Source organism: Somniosus microcephalus, chromosome 11, assembly GCF_052327205.1.
Source record: "Somniosus microcephalus isolate GS21.2 chromosome 11, FLI_Smic_1.0, whole genome shotgun sequence".
NCBI classification, from domain to species: Eukaryota; Metazoa; Chordata; class Chondrichthyes; order Squaliformes; family Somniosidae; genus Somniosus; species Somniosus microcephalus.
This window is the reverse complement of record NC_140997.1, coordinates 212128650-212145600: the sequence shown is the minus strand read 5'-3', so window position 1 is coordinate 212145600 and position 16951 is coordinate 212128650. Positions and strand designations below refer to the sequence as shown.

The 16951-nt window shown below is 44.9% G+C and overlaps 1 protein-coding gene across 6 annotated transcripts in view; it reads right to left on the bottom strand.

The window, feature by feature from the left end:
* The window catches only part of LOC147111195 (inter-alpha-trypsin inhibitor heavy chain H3-like), a 219260-nt gene that overhangs the window by 140902 nt on the left and 61407 nt on the right, over positions 1-16951 (bottom strand). For all 6 annotated transcript variants that reach the window (XM_086001845.1, XM_086001849.1, XM_086001848.1 and 3 more), the window contains 3 exons: positions 13363-13548; positions 6597-6736; positions 6087-6244 (listed from right to left, as the gene is read on the bottom strand). In XM_086001845.1, coding sequence (XP_085857971.1) covers positions 6087-6244; positions 6597-6736; positions 13363-13548 — 484 coding nt within the window. The remainder of the gene's footprint in view (positions 1-6086; positions 6245-6596; positions 6737-13362; positions 13549-16951) is intronic.

Below are 16951 nucleotides of genomic sequence, written 5' to 3'. Positions count from 1 at the left end.
CCGTACAAGAAAGTACAAAAGATGACGGACAGTGGTTCCGAAGACCAGATGAGCGATAGTGAATCCGGAAACAGAAGACTAAGCTGTCTCAAACTTCACAATGTAATCGCAAAAGAGGATCACCGAACCATTTGGGTCACTCTCACGATAGCAGGGTCCCAAGTTAAAATGGAATTGGATACAGAATCAGCGCTAACCGTCATGAATCGACGAGACTACGAGCGGCTTTTTCACACATACCCTTGAGAGAGACATCCATCGTCTTGACGACGTATACGGGGCAAAAAGTATACCCCAGAGGAAAAATAAGGGTGCCTGTCGAATACAATGGCAAGAAAATACGGAAATTGTATCTCTACATACTGCCAAATGGTGGACCACCGTTATTGGGACGGGAATGGATCAGGAAGATAAACTTAGATTGGCATTCCATTCATGCAATGACGGTGGACGGTAAAAAAGATGAAGACGTCACTCCTGGACGATTGTCAACAATCTTAGCTAACGCCAAAGAGGTATTTCAACAAGAACTGGGCACGCTTAAAGGCGTAACCGCCTTGATAAAAATAGAAGAGAATGCAGTTCCCAAGTTTTTCAAAGCGAGACCGGTACCATATGCAATGCGCCCAGCCGTCGAGGCAGAGCTGGAGAATCTGGAGAAGGCGGGCGTGTTGTCTAAGGTCGACTGGAGCGAGTGGGCGACACCCATCGTTCCTGTCATGAAGAAAACGTTAACCAATAAGTCCGGAGAGCCAAGGAAGATTCGCATCTGTGGGGATTTCAAGGTGACGGTGAACCCTGTCCTTCGCACAGTATAATATCCTCTTCCAAGGATAGAAGACATCTTCGCCTCGCTGTCTGGAGGGAAGCGTTTTACAAAAATTGACCTAGCACAAGCATATTTGCAGATGGAGGTTGAAGAGTCCTCTAGGAAGTATCTCACGATCAACACTCACAAAGGTCTTTACCAGTATCATCGATTGGTATTCGGAGTAGCATCGGCTCCGGCGATATGGCAAAGAGCGATGGAACAAGTCCTGCAAGGGATTCCGGGGACTCAGTGTTACTTGGACGACATCCTTGTAACAGGTGAAGATGACAGTGAACACCTTAACAACCTAGAACAGGTGCTCACTAGACTACGGGAATATGGGCTGTGAGCCAACCGCCCCAAGTGCGAATTTTTTAAGAAACAGATATCGTATTGTGGCCACGTGATTGATGAAGAGGGGTTACATAAGTCCCCTGACAAAATTGAAGCGGTTGTTAAGGCCCCAGCGCCTGAAAATGTGTCACAGCTGAGGTCATTCCTCGGGTTGGTGAATTACTATCATAAGTTTTTGCCGAAATTGTCGACAATTCTGCACCCACTGAACGCCCTGCTACGAACGGGGGTAGCATGGAAATGGAGCGATGATTGTAAGCGTGCTTTTCAGAAGAGTAAGGACTTAATCACTTCAAAGGAAGTATTGGCTCACTACAACCCAGCACTGCCAATCAGGCTGGCGTGTGATGCGTCTCCCTACGGCATTGGGGCGGTGCTGTCACATAAATTCCTTGATGGTTCGGAGAGGCCGATAGCTTTTGCGTCACGCTCGTTAACTTCTGCCGAGCGTAACTACGCCCAGATTGACAGAGAGGCCCTCAGCCTAGTGTGGGGGGTGAAGAAGTTCAATCACTATCTGCACGGTCAAAAATTTACTCTACTAACCGATCATCAACCTCTTGTCTCCATTTTCAACCCTCAGAAGGGCGTGCCGATAATGACAGCACAACGGCTGCAGAGATGGTCCCTTTTTCTAGGGGCACACCAATATGACATCGAGTACAAAGGAACTAAACAGCATGGAAATGCTGATGGATTGTCACGTCTACCGTTGCCGACGGTGGAAGAAGAAGACCTTGCAGTGGATCCAATGGAGTTATTCCACTCGACCATAGTCGAATGTCTCCCTGTGACGAATGCAAACATAGAAAAGGAAACACGGAATGACCCGACACTATCACGGGTCTATGATTTAACGGTGAAGGGATGGCCAGCACATGGCGAACCACTGCTGCCAGCATTCTCGCCGAGAAGAGAACAGCTGTCAGTGTGCAGAGGAACCTTGATGTGTGGATCCAGAGTAGTAATTCCACCTAAGTTGACGGATAGAGTGCTCAATGAGCTTCATGAGGGTCATCTGGGTGGGGTAAAAATGAAGAGCTTAGCCAGAGCGTTTGTGTGGTGGCCGGGAATCGATAGAGAAATCGAAGAGATGACCAAGAGCTGTGCAGGATGCCAGAAGGTCCAAAACGCCCCACCACAAGCTCCTCTGCATCCATGGGAGTGGCCCTCATCTCCATGGCAAAGGGTGCACATTGATTTTGCTGGTCCCTTCATGGACTCGATGTTTTTAATTGCGGTGGATGCACATTCAAAGTGGCCAGAGGTAATAAAAATGTCCTCAACCACCATGGAAAAAACTATCACAGTTTTACGAACCATATTCGCCAGGAATGGGCTGCCTGAACAGATTTGCTCTGACAATGGACCACAGTTTGTGTCTGAAGAGTTCCGGAGGTTCTTAAAGAACAATGGTGTTAAGCATTACACATCTGTCCCATATCATCCAGCCACTAATGGATTGGCCGAGAGGTTTGTCCAAACATTCAAGAAGGCTATCAAGGCAATGTGTAATGAAGATATACCCCTACAACACAAGGTGGACAACTTCTTGTTTGCCTACCGGAATGCGACACATGCGGTTACCAACCAAACTCCAGCCATGATGTTCTTCAATCGAAGACTACGTTGCCGCTTGGATTTGGTTAAGCCAAACGTCCGAAGAGATGTGGAGAACAGGCAGTTTCAGAATATGAATGCAAGGCCGACCAGGAGTTTTAAGATAGGTCAACCAGTTTTGGCCCGGGACTACCGCACTGAGAAATGGCAGCCAGGAACGATTTGTACACGACAAGGACCTCTCATGTATACCGTGGACGTTGGGGAGAGCATTGTAAGATGACATGCTGACCAGATTCTAGAGTCACTGGAAAACATCAACTCCACACCACGATCTGATACACCTGGTAATGAAATCGACGTTCCAATTGCAGCTACCGCAGACCCGGTAATATTGGAAGCAGATGAACCAAACAACGACATTGATTCTGACTCAACATTGCCAGAAGAACCTGATACCCCAAAGAGGTGTTATCCAGACAGAATCAGGAAGCCTCCTCAAAGACTGAACTTATAATTGCTTAAACTTAACCAATGTATCTAGCAACAGTAATTGTGATTGTAATTCGTTATCATTAGTTGTTAAATGAATGTTATGTACTGTTTATCTAAAAGGGGAGGAATTGTTGTGTATGTACCTTTAAGAGAATAACTGGTCTCAGACTGCAGTACCGGCAGTGACCACCCCTGTATAAAAGGCGCTAGAGAGCCTCTGTTGTTTCGATTCGTTTATGCCTTCCACCAGTAAAGATCATTTTGTTTTCTCTCCTGCTAGTCCGTGTCTCAATCATTCACGGACTTAACATCCTCCACCACCACGGAAAAAACCATCACAGTATTAAGGACCATATTTGCCAGGAATGGGCTGCCTGAACAGATCTGTTCTGATAATGGACCGCAATTTGTGTCCGAAGAATTCAGGAAGTTCTTAAAAAACAATGGGGTTAAGTACTACACGTCCACCCCATACCATCCCGCCACCAATGGTTAGCACTGTTGCCTCACAGTGCCAGGGACCCGGGTTCGAATCCGGCCTCGGGTGACTGTCTGTGTGGAGTTTGCACATTCTCCCCGTGTTTGCGTGGGTTTCCTCCGGGTGCTCCGGTTTCCTCCCACAGTCCAAAGGTGTGCGGGTTAGGTTGATTGGCTATGATAAATTGACCCTTAGTGTTAGTGGGGTTACGGGGATAGGGTGGGATATGTGTTGATGTAGGGGTTACGGGGATCGGGTGGGATATGTGTCGGTGCAGGCTTGATGGGCCGAAATGGCCTCTATCTGCACTGTGGGGTTTCTGTGATTCTGTGACTGTGATCTGTGAAGGCCATAAAGGCCATGGGCAATGAAGACATAAAACTTCAGCATAAGGTGGATAACTTCTTGTTTGCATACAGGAATGCAACACATATGGTTACAAACCAAACTCCCGCCATGATGTTCTTCAATAGAAGCCTAAGATGCCGGCTGGATTTGATCAAGCCAAACATCAGAAGGGACGTGGAGAACCGGCAATTTCAAGGCATGAATGAAAGGCCAACTAGAACCTTCCAGATAGGTTAACAAGTTTTGGCCCGGGACTACCGTACCGAGAAATGGCAGCCTGGAACTATCTGCACACGACTAGGACCGCTGATGTATACCGTGGACATTGGAGAAAGCATAATAAGGCGCCATGCTGACCAAATCATAGAGTCATCCAAAAAGGGACAACCTACACCACAACTCTATACGCCTAATGATGAAGTAGAGATACCCATAGTATCTACCTCCGATCCGGTGATACTGGAACCCGATGAACCTGACATTGGCATTCAAGCCGAATCAGCCTTGCCAAAAGAACCTACTACACCACCAGAAACTACTACACCACCGAGGCGTTATCCGGACCAAGTCAGGAAGCCTCCAGAGAGGCTTACTTATAATTGATTAACTGCAGCAATGTGTAGATTATTGTTCTTGTAACATGTAATTAATGATTACTTAAAATATTATGTACTGGTTGGCTAACAGGGGAGGAATTGTAGTGTATGTGCCTTTAAGAGCCCCCTGTGTACTGTAATGCCGGTAATGGCCACTCGGGCTATATAAGCCTGTATATTGTGTTGTATCAGTTAGTTCACCTCCAGACTTTGTTCAGTAAACACCTGTGAAACCAACTCCTGCCTTCAGTGTCTCTATTAACACACGGACGCAACAGCACCACCCCACACCAACACCATAAAGCATCCCTACAATGACCAAGCCATTCCTTTCACACTCATCACCATTGCGGGGGGCAGGGGGGGTATCCTTATGCCTCACCATTCACTACACTCACTGAGCCACTTCCAAAGATGCACACAAATCTGTCCAAGAAAGCAAAGTGTAGAAATTAAAGGTTTCAATATTTGACAGCACATTACCAGAAACTTCACATGAACATTGGCTAAACCACCCAAGTGCCTACTCTTGTGTGTTGTTAGTTGGTATGCTTGAAGTAGGATGAGGGTGAGTGTGAGGGGTGGCTAGTGAAATGGGGATGTGATCCTGTAGATAGAGAGGGATGGTGTAAGGATGTGCAAGAGTAGGGTAGGGAAGGCAGAGTGATGTGGATGTGATGATTGGCACAGCAGGATGAGGTTCAGTGTTGCTTGGCAGTAACATTTCGTGATCTACCGAAAGCATTGAAAAGCTTGCACCACTGCAGCTTGGTCCTCCTGACGACATCCCTACTTGTGCCCTCCTGTGCAATGTGCAACCAGGCTGCATTGATCTCCTGGGGAGGTCTCTTCCGCCCATGGGAAGGGAAGAGAACCTCCCTGCATGCTGCGGATCCCTCCATAAGTATATGGAGGCAGTCATCCGACAGCCTGGGTGCACCCTGCACCTTTGTGCAGTGCTTCTCAGTGTATGCAACACCTCAATTTGGACATGGCCCCTTTAAGGAAACCAGCTGATGACGCGTTATCAAATGATGTCATCAAACCCGCTTCCTTTTAGTTGGCCGGGAAACTCGCAGGGCGGGCTTAACAAGCCCAATCAACGGAAAATTATTCTCTCAGAGCGGGATGAAGCCGGGAGCAGGGTCGCAACCGATTTGTACAGAATGTTATTAGTTGTAAAATTTAAGTATTGATTTTTTTTTGAAGATGAACTTTGTTTCAGAACAGTTACTTTTATTTTTGGGACTGCAGAGATCATTAAAAAATTGACATGAATATTATGGGCCTTAAATCATTTTAATTGACAATTAATTGATTATTGAAATCTGCAAATTAATTAAAAAATTAGCTTTTGAAAAATCAAACCTACACACAATGTGCTTACTGATGTACAAGGTGAATGTGAATTGCAAAATAAAGAGTAGTTTTATTCAAACATTACCATCTTCCAATGGTTTGTCAGCCACAAAGGTGTCATTCGTTTTTCCCTCTGGTTTTGTGACAACCATTGATGTTAATGGTGTTACAAAGCTGTACTTGAGTGAAAGTTCCAGGATTCTGTCCGTTAGGTTTTGCTTTTCATTTGTTTCTGCAGAAACCCTGAATGCAACAATTGGGAGCAATTAATTTTGTAACACATTGTTATCTGATGCAGTAAATGCTTGTGCTGCCATGTAAACAAACATTCCTGCCATCATTTTTAACTGTTTATACGATTTTTGTCTACAAGTAAGCAAAACAGATAATAAGACTACAATGATTAAGAGCCATTTTGCAACAGTGACAGCTAAAGTTAGTAAAGATAAAGGGGGAACAAAGGATCAACAACCAAAACAGTAACCTATCTTTCAGGTGTTGATGGACCGGCTCTGTACGCCCAGCAATCACTTGCTTGAACATCAACTACATTTTATATTTCAATTTCTCAGACAGCAAACTCTTACTACTTTACCGCTTCTCTAAGAGCTGATGTATGGTCAAATAAGCCCACAGTCGCTCAGTAAAGGCACCAAAAATGTATTGCTGTTGTTGAGTAACATTTTCGACTTCTGATATCTTCACTTCAGCTTTTAGAGTCAGTTTTTCATTGGCCTGTTGGAGAATTAAGGAGTTAGGCTGAAACTTGTAGTTAAAGATCGGGAAAATAAATTACACTTTGTTCTTTGTTCCATGACATAAGCTCACAATTTGCAGTTAATTATGTTTTTAAAGATATTGTTCATTTGTAACATTTCATTATTACGTGTTAGGCATAAACATAGAAGATAGGAGCAGGGGTAGGCCATTCGGCCCTTCGAGCCTGCTCCGCCATTCAACGAGATCATGGCTGATCATCCCAACCCTAGCACCCGGTCCCTGCACTGACAGCCATCCCACCCAAGCCCTATCCCCGTAACCCCACATATTTAATCCCCCCTAACATTAAGGGCCAATTTTTATCATGGCCAATCAACCTAACCCACACATCTTTGGACTGTGGGAGGAAACCGGAGCACCCGGAGGAAACCCACGCAAACACAGGGAGAATGTGCAAACTCCACACAGACAGTCACCCGAGGCCGGATTTGAACCCGGGTCCCTGGCGCTGTGAGGCAACAGTGCTAACCACTATGCCACGTGAATTATTTTAATCGCTATGAACAACAAAAACTGATAGGATTTATGAAATATATAATGTGAACAGATAGTGTTTTATTACAATTTTGTGTTGATATGAAGTTTATAACTGTCCTGGCCAACATTTATCCCTCAACCAACACTACCGAAACAGATTAACTGGTCGTTGATCTCATTGTTGGTTTTGAGATCTTGCTGTGTGCAAATAAGCTGCCGTGGTTGCCTACATAACAACAGTAACTACACTTCAAAAGTATTTGAAATAATCTGAGATATCCTAAGCATGTGAAAGATGTTATATGCAAGTGATTCCTTTAAGATTATGTTCTAGTCAGGAGTAGTCTGTACGATCTTCAACTGAACAATGCTGGTTGAAGGACAGAAAACAGAGAGTCATGGTTAATAGATGTTTTCCCGATGGGAGGTACATAAAAAGTGCTGCTCTCCAGAAGTCAGAGTTGGGACTATTGCTCTTTTCATTTTAAATAAATGGTCTAGACTTGGGTTTCGGAGACACAATGGCCTAGAAATTACGTTTGGAGGCATACCTCCGAACCACGAAAAAATTCCTAAAGTACCTTCTGGTGCCCAGGCTGCGAAGAGTTGCGGTCTCAGCCCTCCAGGCGGATGGCAGCGTAAAGGCCCACAGATCCCAGGGACGCAAGTAGTTCGGAAGCATCCCTGGGATCACGTGGGCCCGGTCCTCCAATAACAAAGGAGGACTCCATTGCAATCTATTGCGAAGGGAATCCCCTAATGATATGCAATGGAATCATAGAATGGCTACAGCACGGAAGAAGGCCATTCAGCCCAACGAGCCCATGCCGACTCTCAGCTAGTCCCACTCCCCCGCCCTTTCCCCATAGCCATGCAAATTTCTTTCCTTCAGATACTTACCCAACTCCCTTTTGAAAGCCGTGATTGAATCTGCCTCCACCACCCTTTCAGGCAGTGCATTCCAGATCTTAACTACTCGCTGCAGAAAGAGTTTTTTCTTACGTCGCCTTTGGTTCTTTTGCCAATTACCTTAAAACTGTGTCCTTTGGTTCTTGACCCTTCTTCCAATGGGAACAGTTTCTCTCTATCTACTCTGTCCAGACCCCTCATAGTTTTGAACATCTCTATCAAATCTCCTCTCAGTCTTCTCTACTCCAAGAAGAACAACCCCAGCTTCTCCAGTCTATCAACGGAACCGAAGTTACGTTGATGGAATCCCCAAATAATTATACAATCTACAGAATTCTAATAAATATAAATGTACTGAATTGCAATTTTATTCATAAGTACATTCATTGCACCAGCCTCAATAAAAATTCAATTTTTTGATAAATAATTTTAAACATCTTAATCCAGGCCAATATTTGCATAAACTCATTTAAAGTTTATGAGCATAATTTTGGATTTTTAAATGTTTTATTTAAGCCTTGTATATACCTTTACTTGATTTTACCAGCCGTAAGAGTTGCATGGGCAATAGCTGGGCAGTTGTTGGGCAAATAGCCCAATTCTGCGCCAGAAATACTCATTTTTCAGGCGGTTCGGATGGTCCGTCAAGGCGTACCTTGACGGATCGTAAGTTCCAGATTTCTCACATAGGTTTAGAGTGCATGTGCGTAAATGCCTGGATCGTGCTAAATAACCTTGGTGAGCTGCAGGCACAAGTAGCCACATGGGATTACAATATTGTGGCAATAATGGAGACCTGGCCCAAACAGAGGGAGCAATTGGTCACTTAATATTTCTGGCTACCATGATAAAAAGGAAGTGGGGGTGGTATTGATCAATGATGCTGTTACAGCACTCAAAAGGAATGATGAACTTGAGGGTTCAAAGACAGAATCTATTTGGTTAGAATTAAGGAACAATACAGGAGCTATTAGGCTGCTGGGTGTATACTACAGGCCAGGGGTTCTCAGCCTTTTTGCTTCTGAGGCCCCCCTCCCGTATTATAAAAATTCCATGTAACACAACACAAGTATTTCTTCTGTATAAAAAGTCGTTATACAATTCAACATAAATATTTTTTTTATTTTTTTTACTTACTTAATGTGCAACTTGTTGCTGGTGCTGAAGTTGAGACTGTCACCGAGGCTGGTAGAGTTCTGCTTAAGTTAGTAAACTGCTGCCGAGGTTGATAGAGTTATATTGAAGTTAGCAGACTGTCACTGAGGTTGGTAAACTGTCACTGAGGTTAGTAAACTATCACTAAAGTTAATAGACAGTCACTGAAATTAATAGACTGTCACTGTGGTTGGTAAGCTGTCACTGAGGTTGGTAAACTGTCACTGAGGTTGGTAAACTGTCATTGAGGTTGGTAAACTGTCACTAAAGTTACAGTAATAGACTGTCGCTAATGTTGGTAAGATGTCATTCAGGTTGGTGAAGTGCCATTGGAGCAGATGGCGTGCTGATGCTACCGATGATGTTGACGTACCAGCTCTCGCTTTTCCTCTTGTTTGTTACTAACAAGCCGAGCGGAGCACACCCGCTGGCACTGGACGCCGTCTCCTTGACAACACACGAACCTATGACCATGAGGCTTTGGGGCCAAGCAGCGGTTTCTGGCCCTGTGGAGGACGGGGCCTGGTGACTAAAGCAATACTTGCTTTGGATACTTGCTGGGGAGGTCTGTGGACCACTCAAAATATATCCTATAGGCCAGGGGTTCTCAACCGGGGGATGGCGGACCCCTTGAAACCTTCTCACGGACCCCTGGGGGCCTGGGACCCATGGTTGAGAGCCCTTGCTGTAAGCTACCAAATAGTGGGAAGGAGATAGAGGAGCAAATTTTCAGGCAACTCACGGAAGATGAAAGTAGAAAACGTAAAAAAGCGCTCAAAGTAGAAAAGATACCCAGTCTGGATGGGATGCATTTTAGGCTGCTGAGGGAAATAAGGATAGAAATTGCAGAGGCTTTGGCCACAATCTTCCAATCCTCCTTAGTGCTGCCAGAGGACTGGAGGATTTCAAATGTTACATCCCTGTTCAAAAAAGAGAGATAAACCCAGCAATTACAGCCCAATCAGCCTAACGTCAGTGGTGGGACAATGATTTAGAGACATGGAAAAATATGGGTTAATAAACAAAAGCCAGCACGGATTAGTTAAAGGCAAATCGTGTTTGACTAACTTGATTGAATTCTTTGATGAAGTAACGGAGATGGTGGATGAGGGTAGTGTGGTTGATGCTGTGTATGTGGACTTTCAACAGTTGTTTGATAAAGTACCACATATTAGACTTGTTAGCAAAATTGAAGCCCATGTGATTAAAGGGGCAGTGGCTGCATGGATACAAAATTGGCTAAAGGACAGAAAGCAGAGAGTCGTGGTGAATGGTTACTTTTCAAACTGGAGAGAAATGTGCAGAGGTTTCTCCTAGGGGTTGGTGCTGGGACCACTGCTCTTTTTGATATATATTAATGACCCGGACTTGGGTATACAGGGCATAATTTCAAAGTTTTCAGATGACACGCAACTCAGAAATGTAGTAAACAGTGAGGTGGATAATAACAGACTTCAGGAGGACATAGACAGACTGGTGAAATGGGCAGACACATGGCAGATGAAATTTAATGCTGAGAAATGTGTAGTGATTGTAGTGATGGTAGGAAGAATGAGGAGAGGCAATATAAACTAAATGGCACAATTTTAAAGGGGGTGCAGGAACAGAGAGATCGGGGGGTGAATGTACATAAGTCTTTGAAGGTGGCAGGACAAGTTGAAAAGGCTGTTAAAAAGGCATATGGGATCCTTGGCTGTATAAATAGAGGCATAGGGCTGGATTTTGTCAATGGGGATGTGATGGAGGCGGGACTCCCACTTTTTGGGTTGTAGTCCTGCCTCCATCAACTTGTGGCCAACCCATGCTATTTTCCCTTGATTGACCTTGTTAAGCCCACCCAGCGGGCTCAGCAGGCCAATTAAGGGACACCTGGTTACTGGCGATGTCAGTGATTGACATTTCATCTGTCAAGAGCTTTTGACAGATGAAAAATCAGCGTTTGACAGCTCTGTGAAGCTGTCAAACACTGACAATCTGTCTTCTAACTTGAGTCCTTCTACTCAGACTCAGTTAGAGAGCTCTCCAGACCAGAAAGCAGAGGCTGCAGCTTTTGACAGTTCAGCGGCCATTCTGCTTTCTGTGCCGGTGAGCTCAGGGACTCCCGAGAACTGAAGGAAGGAAGCCTGCAGGAGAAAGTAAAGGTAAGTAAAACTTATTAAAACACTTTACACTTACCTCACACACTTACCTCTGCACACATGCACCCATCACTCACCTGCACAATGGACATCTCGACCCCTCCAACCCCTTCAGACCAACGGTCCACCTCGCTAACTTGGTGTGGTTTGGAGCCATCAGGAAGCCCACACTTCAGGGCTAAAAATAGGGATTAGGCAAAAATCTGCCTGTTAACTACCTGTTAACAGGCAGTTAATTGGCACTAATCCCCTTCCCGCCTCAGGGAGGCGGCTCCCAGCACAGGTCGGATACCCGCCTCCTGGGACATTGGCACGGAGGCAGGTTAGGGGCAGGATGGGTTCCTGCCCCCTGATTCTACAATTTTCCCACCACTCCCGCCTCCAAACCCACCTCCACGGGGCTTGGAAATTCGAGCCCATAGAGTACAAAAGCAAGGAAGTTATGCTAAACCTTTAGAGAACAATGTTTAGGCCCAAGCTGGAGTACTGTGTCCAATTCTGGGCACCGTACTTTAGGAAGGATGTCAAGGCCTTAGAAAGGATGCAGAGGAGCTTTACTGGAATGTTACCAGGGATGAAATACTTCAGTTATGTGGAGAGACTAGAGTTGTTCTCAGAGCAGAGAAGGTTAAGAGGATATTTGATAGAGGTGGTCAAAATGTTGAAAGGTTTTGATAGAGTAAGGAAAAATTGTTGCCAGTGGCAAAAGGGTTGGCAACCAGAGCACACGCATTTAAAGGAATTGGAAAAAAACCCAGAGACAACATGAGGATAACATTTTTTTACACAGTGAGTTGTTGTGATCTGGAATGCAGTGTCTGAAAGGATGGAGAGCATAAGAGCATAAGAAATAGGAGCAGGCGTAGGCCATTTGGCCCTTCGAGCCTGCTCCGCCATTCAATAAGATCATGGCTGATTTTCTACCTTATCTCCACTTTCCTGCACTATTCCCATATCCCTTGATTCCCTTAATATTCAAAAATCTATTGATCTCTGTCTTGAATATACTTAACGACTGAGCCTCCACAGTCCTCTGGGGTAGAGAATTCCAAAGATTCACCACCTTCTGAGTGAAGAAATTTCTCCTCATCTCAGTCCTAAATGGCCGACCCCTTATTCTGAGACTGTGACCACTGGTTGTAGACTCCCCAGCAAAGGGAAACATCCTTCCTGCATCTACCCTGTCAAGCCCTGTAAGAATTCTGTATGTTTCAATGAGATCACCTCTCATTGTTCTAAACTCTAGACAATATAGGCCGAGTCTACTCAATCCCCCCATCCCAGGAACCAGTCTGGTTAACCTTCGTTGCACTCCCTCTATGGCAAGCATATCCTTCCTTAGGTAAGGAGACCAAAACTGTACACAATACTCCTGGTGTGGTCTCACCAGGGCCCTATATAATTGCAGTAAGACGTCTTTACTCTTATACTCAAATCCTCTTGTAGAAAGCAGATTCAATAATAACTTTCAAAAGGTAATTGGATGTATACTTGAAAAGGAAATATTTGTTTGGCTATGAGGAGAGAGCAGGGACTAATTGGATAGTTCTTTCAAATAGCCGTCACAGGCACGATGGGCCTTCTGTGCTGTATCATTCTATGATTCTAGGAGATTTTTGTTAGGATGGTTGTTAGGACAACCTTACAGCTCCCGGAAAAAGTGCTGGAAGCAGAATCCATCAGAATATCATTTAAAAGGGAAGTAGATACTTAGTTGAAAGAAAACAATTTTGAAAAGGTCTGAGAAAAGGGGAGAGAAATTGGATTAAGTGGATAGCTCTTTCAAAGAGCTGGCACAGGCACAATGGGCGAAATAATTTCCTACTGCACTGTAATACTGTATTCTATGATTGATCCAAAATGTATATAAATGATTTGGAATAACCGATAGAGAGTACTTACAGTTTGAGCAAAGACCTCCGCTATGAGTAAATCCAAATTATCGTCTGTAATCTTGCCAGCCACTACAATTTCAGACCCATCGTAATACTGTTTAAAATTAGCCAGAGTTAATTCTGAAATGGCATTCCCTGGATATTGTAATTCAATATCCAAAAGCAAGGGATTCGCCACTTCTTCATAAAAACCCTGTGAAAAAGAAATATTTAAATAGTTTCACAATCTTTCTTAATAATTATAATATTGATGAATCTTTAACCTGGAAATTCCCATTCAAGCACAAACTGAGGTCGGACTGCACTTGCAAAACCATTAATTCCTGATATTGAGGATTTGCAAGTATTTTCTACTCAGTTTCTGCTCTCAACCACACAGTAGGCTTGATAATGGCATGTTCGTGGCTGATGATCATTTAAAGGACTACAGCAGCCAAATATCTGTGTTCTTGTCTGCAACACAAGGGAAGGTGCTGTGAGCTGCAGAATTCCTGGTCAATGGAGGCTTCTCAATTTACTGATGCAGCACTGAGATTCATGCTGCCGGGAGTGAGAGTAAGGAGAGCTATTCTATGTGGCACTGGTGTGCACCCTCCACAGAAAAGACTTGTGCACCAAGCTTGGAAAGAAATAGTTGACAGGATGAATACTGCTATGAATCCCTGAGGCCCTGGTTCCAAGTTTGAAAGAAGATGGCAGACCTGGAGAAAGCTGCCAAGGTAAGACTACGCAGTGACTTCTTATGCCAAGTAACTGCCCCAAGTATGCGCGCCACAAAATCTTTCCTCATAATCTGTTACTCTACTAGTGCTGTCCCAATCAAAGCATTCTTATCTTACAGCTCTTTGAGTGTTTACCATGTATGGCCATACTGCAGAAGCGCACAAATACAAGCTGCAGCTTATAAGTGAAACTGAGTGCGGTTTAAACAGAGTGTTGCTAGTTGGGTGAGTCAGGGAATTAGGTGAGGAGTAGAAGGAGGAGCTCCCTTGCTTCGTCTTTGTTTTTCCTAACTTTTCACCCTGTAGGAATTGGTTCTTACTTTACACCAAGGAAAGAGTCCGAGAGAGGGAGCAGTCAAACAACAACAACTGCAAAACCGCTAAACTGACGTCACAGCCAATGAAGGAGCTGATTGGTAAGTAGGACCTGGTGAGTATTTCTACAGTCCAGTCGTTAAAGTCAAAGTAAGGTCTCTAGTTTAGAGTAAGTAGAGTTTAAAGGGAAGTAAGGTCCCTAGTGTATTTAATATTCTTTAATTTAAAGGAAGTAAAGGGAGTAAATTAAGGGTAGGACATGGCAGGGCAGCTCAGCTGTGTGGAGTGCTCCTCCTGTGCTATGTTGGAAGTCAGGGACACTTTAGGTGTCCAGGGCGAACACATGTGCAGGAAGTGTCTCCAGCTGCAGCTACTCGAAATCCGCGTTTCAGAGCTGGAGCTGCGGCTGGAGTCACTGTGGAGCATCAGCGAAGCTGAGATCTTCGTGGATAGCACATTTAACGAGGTGGTCACACCACAGGTAAAGAGTGCACAGGCAGACAGGAAATTGGTGACTGCCAGACAGAGTAAAAGAACTAGGAAGGTAGTGCAGGAGTCCCCTGGGTCCATCTCCCTCTCCGACAGATTTTCCGTTTTGGATACTGATGGGGGGAGATGGTTTCTCAGGGGAATGCAGCAAGAGCCAAGTCCGTGGCACTACGAGTGGCTCAGCTGCACAGGAGGGGAGGAAAATGAGTGGGAGAGCAATAGTGATAGGGGATTCTATCGTAAGGGGAACAGATAGACGTTTCTGTGGCCGCAGACATGACTCCAGGATGGTATGTTGCCTCCCTGGTGCCAGGGTCAAGGATGTCACTGAACGGCTGCAGGGCATTCTGAAGGGGGAGGGCGAACAGTCAGAGGTTGCGGTTCACGTTGGTACCAAGGACATGGGTAGAAAGAGGGATGAGGTCCTGCAACAAGAATTTAGGGAGCTAGGTAGCAGATTAAAAAGCAGGACCTCAAAGGTTGTAATCTCTGGATTACTCCCAGTGCCACGTGCTAGTGAGTATAGGAATAGACGGATAGAGCAGATGAATGCGTGGCTAAAGAGTTGGTGCAGGAGGGAGGGCTTTAGTTTCCTAGATCACTGGGTCTGCTTCTGGGGAAGGTGGGACCCGCACAAGTCAGACGGGTTGACCTGAACTGGAATGGGACCAACATCCTTGCGGGGAGGTTTGCTAGTACTTTTGGGGGGGGAGGCGGGATACGGAGTGGAGCTATAGTATGGGGTGATGCACAGCCAAATGTAGAGGAAAAAACAAATCAGCCTGGAAGACAGAGTGATATACCTATCAATTCAGTTCATGAAAAGCGACGAGTTAAGTTAGTAACTATAGGTTTTTATTGGCTAAATAACAGAGCCCACCCTCGTGGGTGATCGGATCCAACAAGGAGGAATACCAGCCAGTCGACCACCTTTATACCTGGGCAAGCAGGCGGAGCCATGGGCGGAGTCAGCTGTGGTCAGCCCAGGTATAACAGCGTGACAAGAGGTGACCTTGTGTAGTGATACAACAGTGTAAACAGTGATAACCATAGTGTAACGATATAAACAGTGATAACCATAGTGTAACGATAGTGAATGCTAAAAGTGGTTTACCACACAGAGTAAATATTTTACGGCACAAGGGAGTATGGCAAGGCTGGATGGCATTTATTTTAATGCAAGGAGTCTTGCGAGTAAGGCAGGTGAATTGAAGGTGTTGATGAACACATGGGAGTATGATATTGTTGTTATCACCGAGACATGGTTGAGGGAGGGGCAGGACTGGTAGCTCAATATTCCGGGGTATAGAATCTTTAGGCGAGACAGAGGGGGGTGTAAAAGAGGAGGGGGTGTTGCAATATTAGTCAAGGAGTCAATTACTGCTGTAAGGAGGGATGATATCTTAACAGGTTCCTCTAATGAGGCCATATGGGTAGAACCTAAAAACAAAAAGGGGGCAAGCACTTTGCTGGGAGTGTACTATAGGCCCCCAAACAGTCAGGGGGAGATAGAGGAACAGATATGTAGGCAAATCTCTGAGAAGTGTAGAAATAATAGGGTAATAATAGTAGGGGATTTCAACTTCCCCAATATTAACTGGGATAGTCAGAGTGTGAAAGGCTTAGAGGGTGCAGAATTCTTAAAGTGCATCCAGGAGAGCTTTTTGAGCTAGCATGTAGAAAGTCCTACAAGAGAGGGGGCGGTACTGGACCTAATTCTAGGGAATGTAGCCGGGCAAGTGGTAGATGTGTCAGTAGGAGAGCATTTTGGTGACAGTGACCATAATTTGGTGAGATTTAAGGTAGTCATGGAAAAGGACAAAGATGGACCGAAAATAAAGGTTCTAAATTGGGGGAAGGCCGATTTTAATATGATAAGGCAGGATCTGGCCAAAATGGACTGGGATCAGCTACTTGCAGGAAAATCCACATCAGAGCAATGGGAGTCTTTCAGAAAGGAAATAGAGAGTACAATGCCAACATGTTCCCGTACAGGTCAAGGGTGGGACCAACAAGCTCAGGGAACCCTGGATGTCAAGGGATATACAAGAATGGATTAGGAAAAAAAGG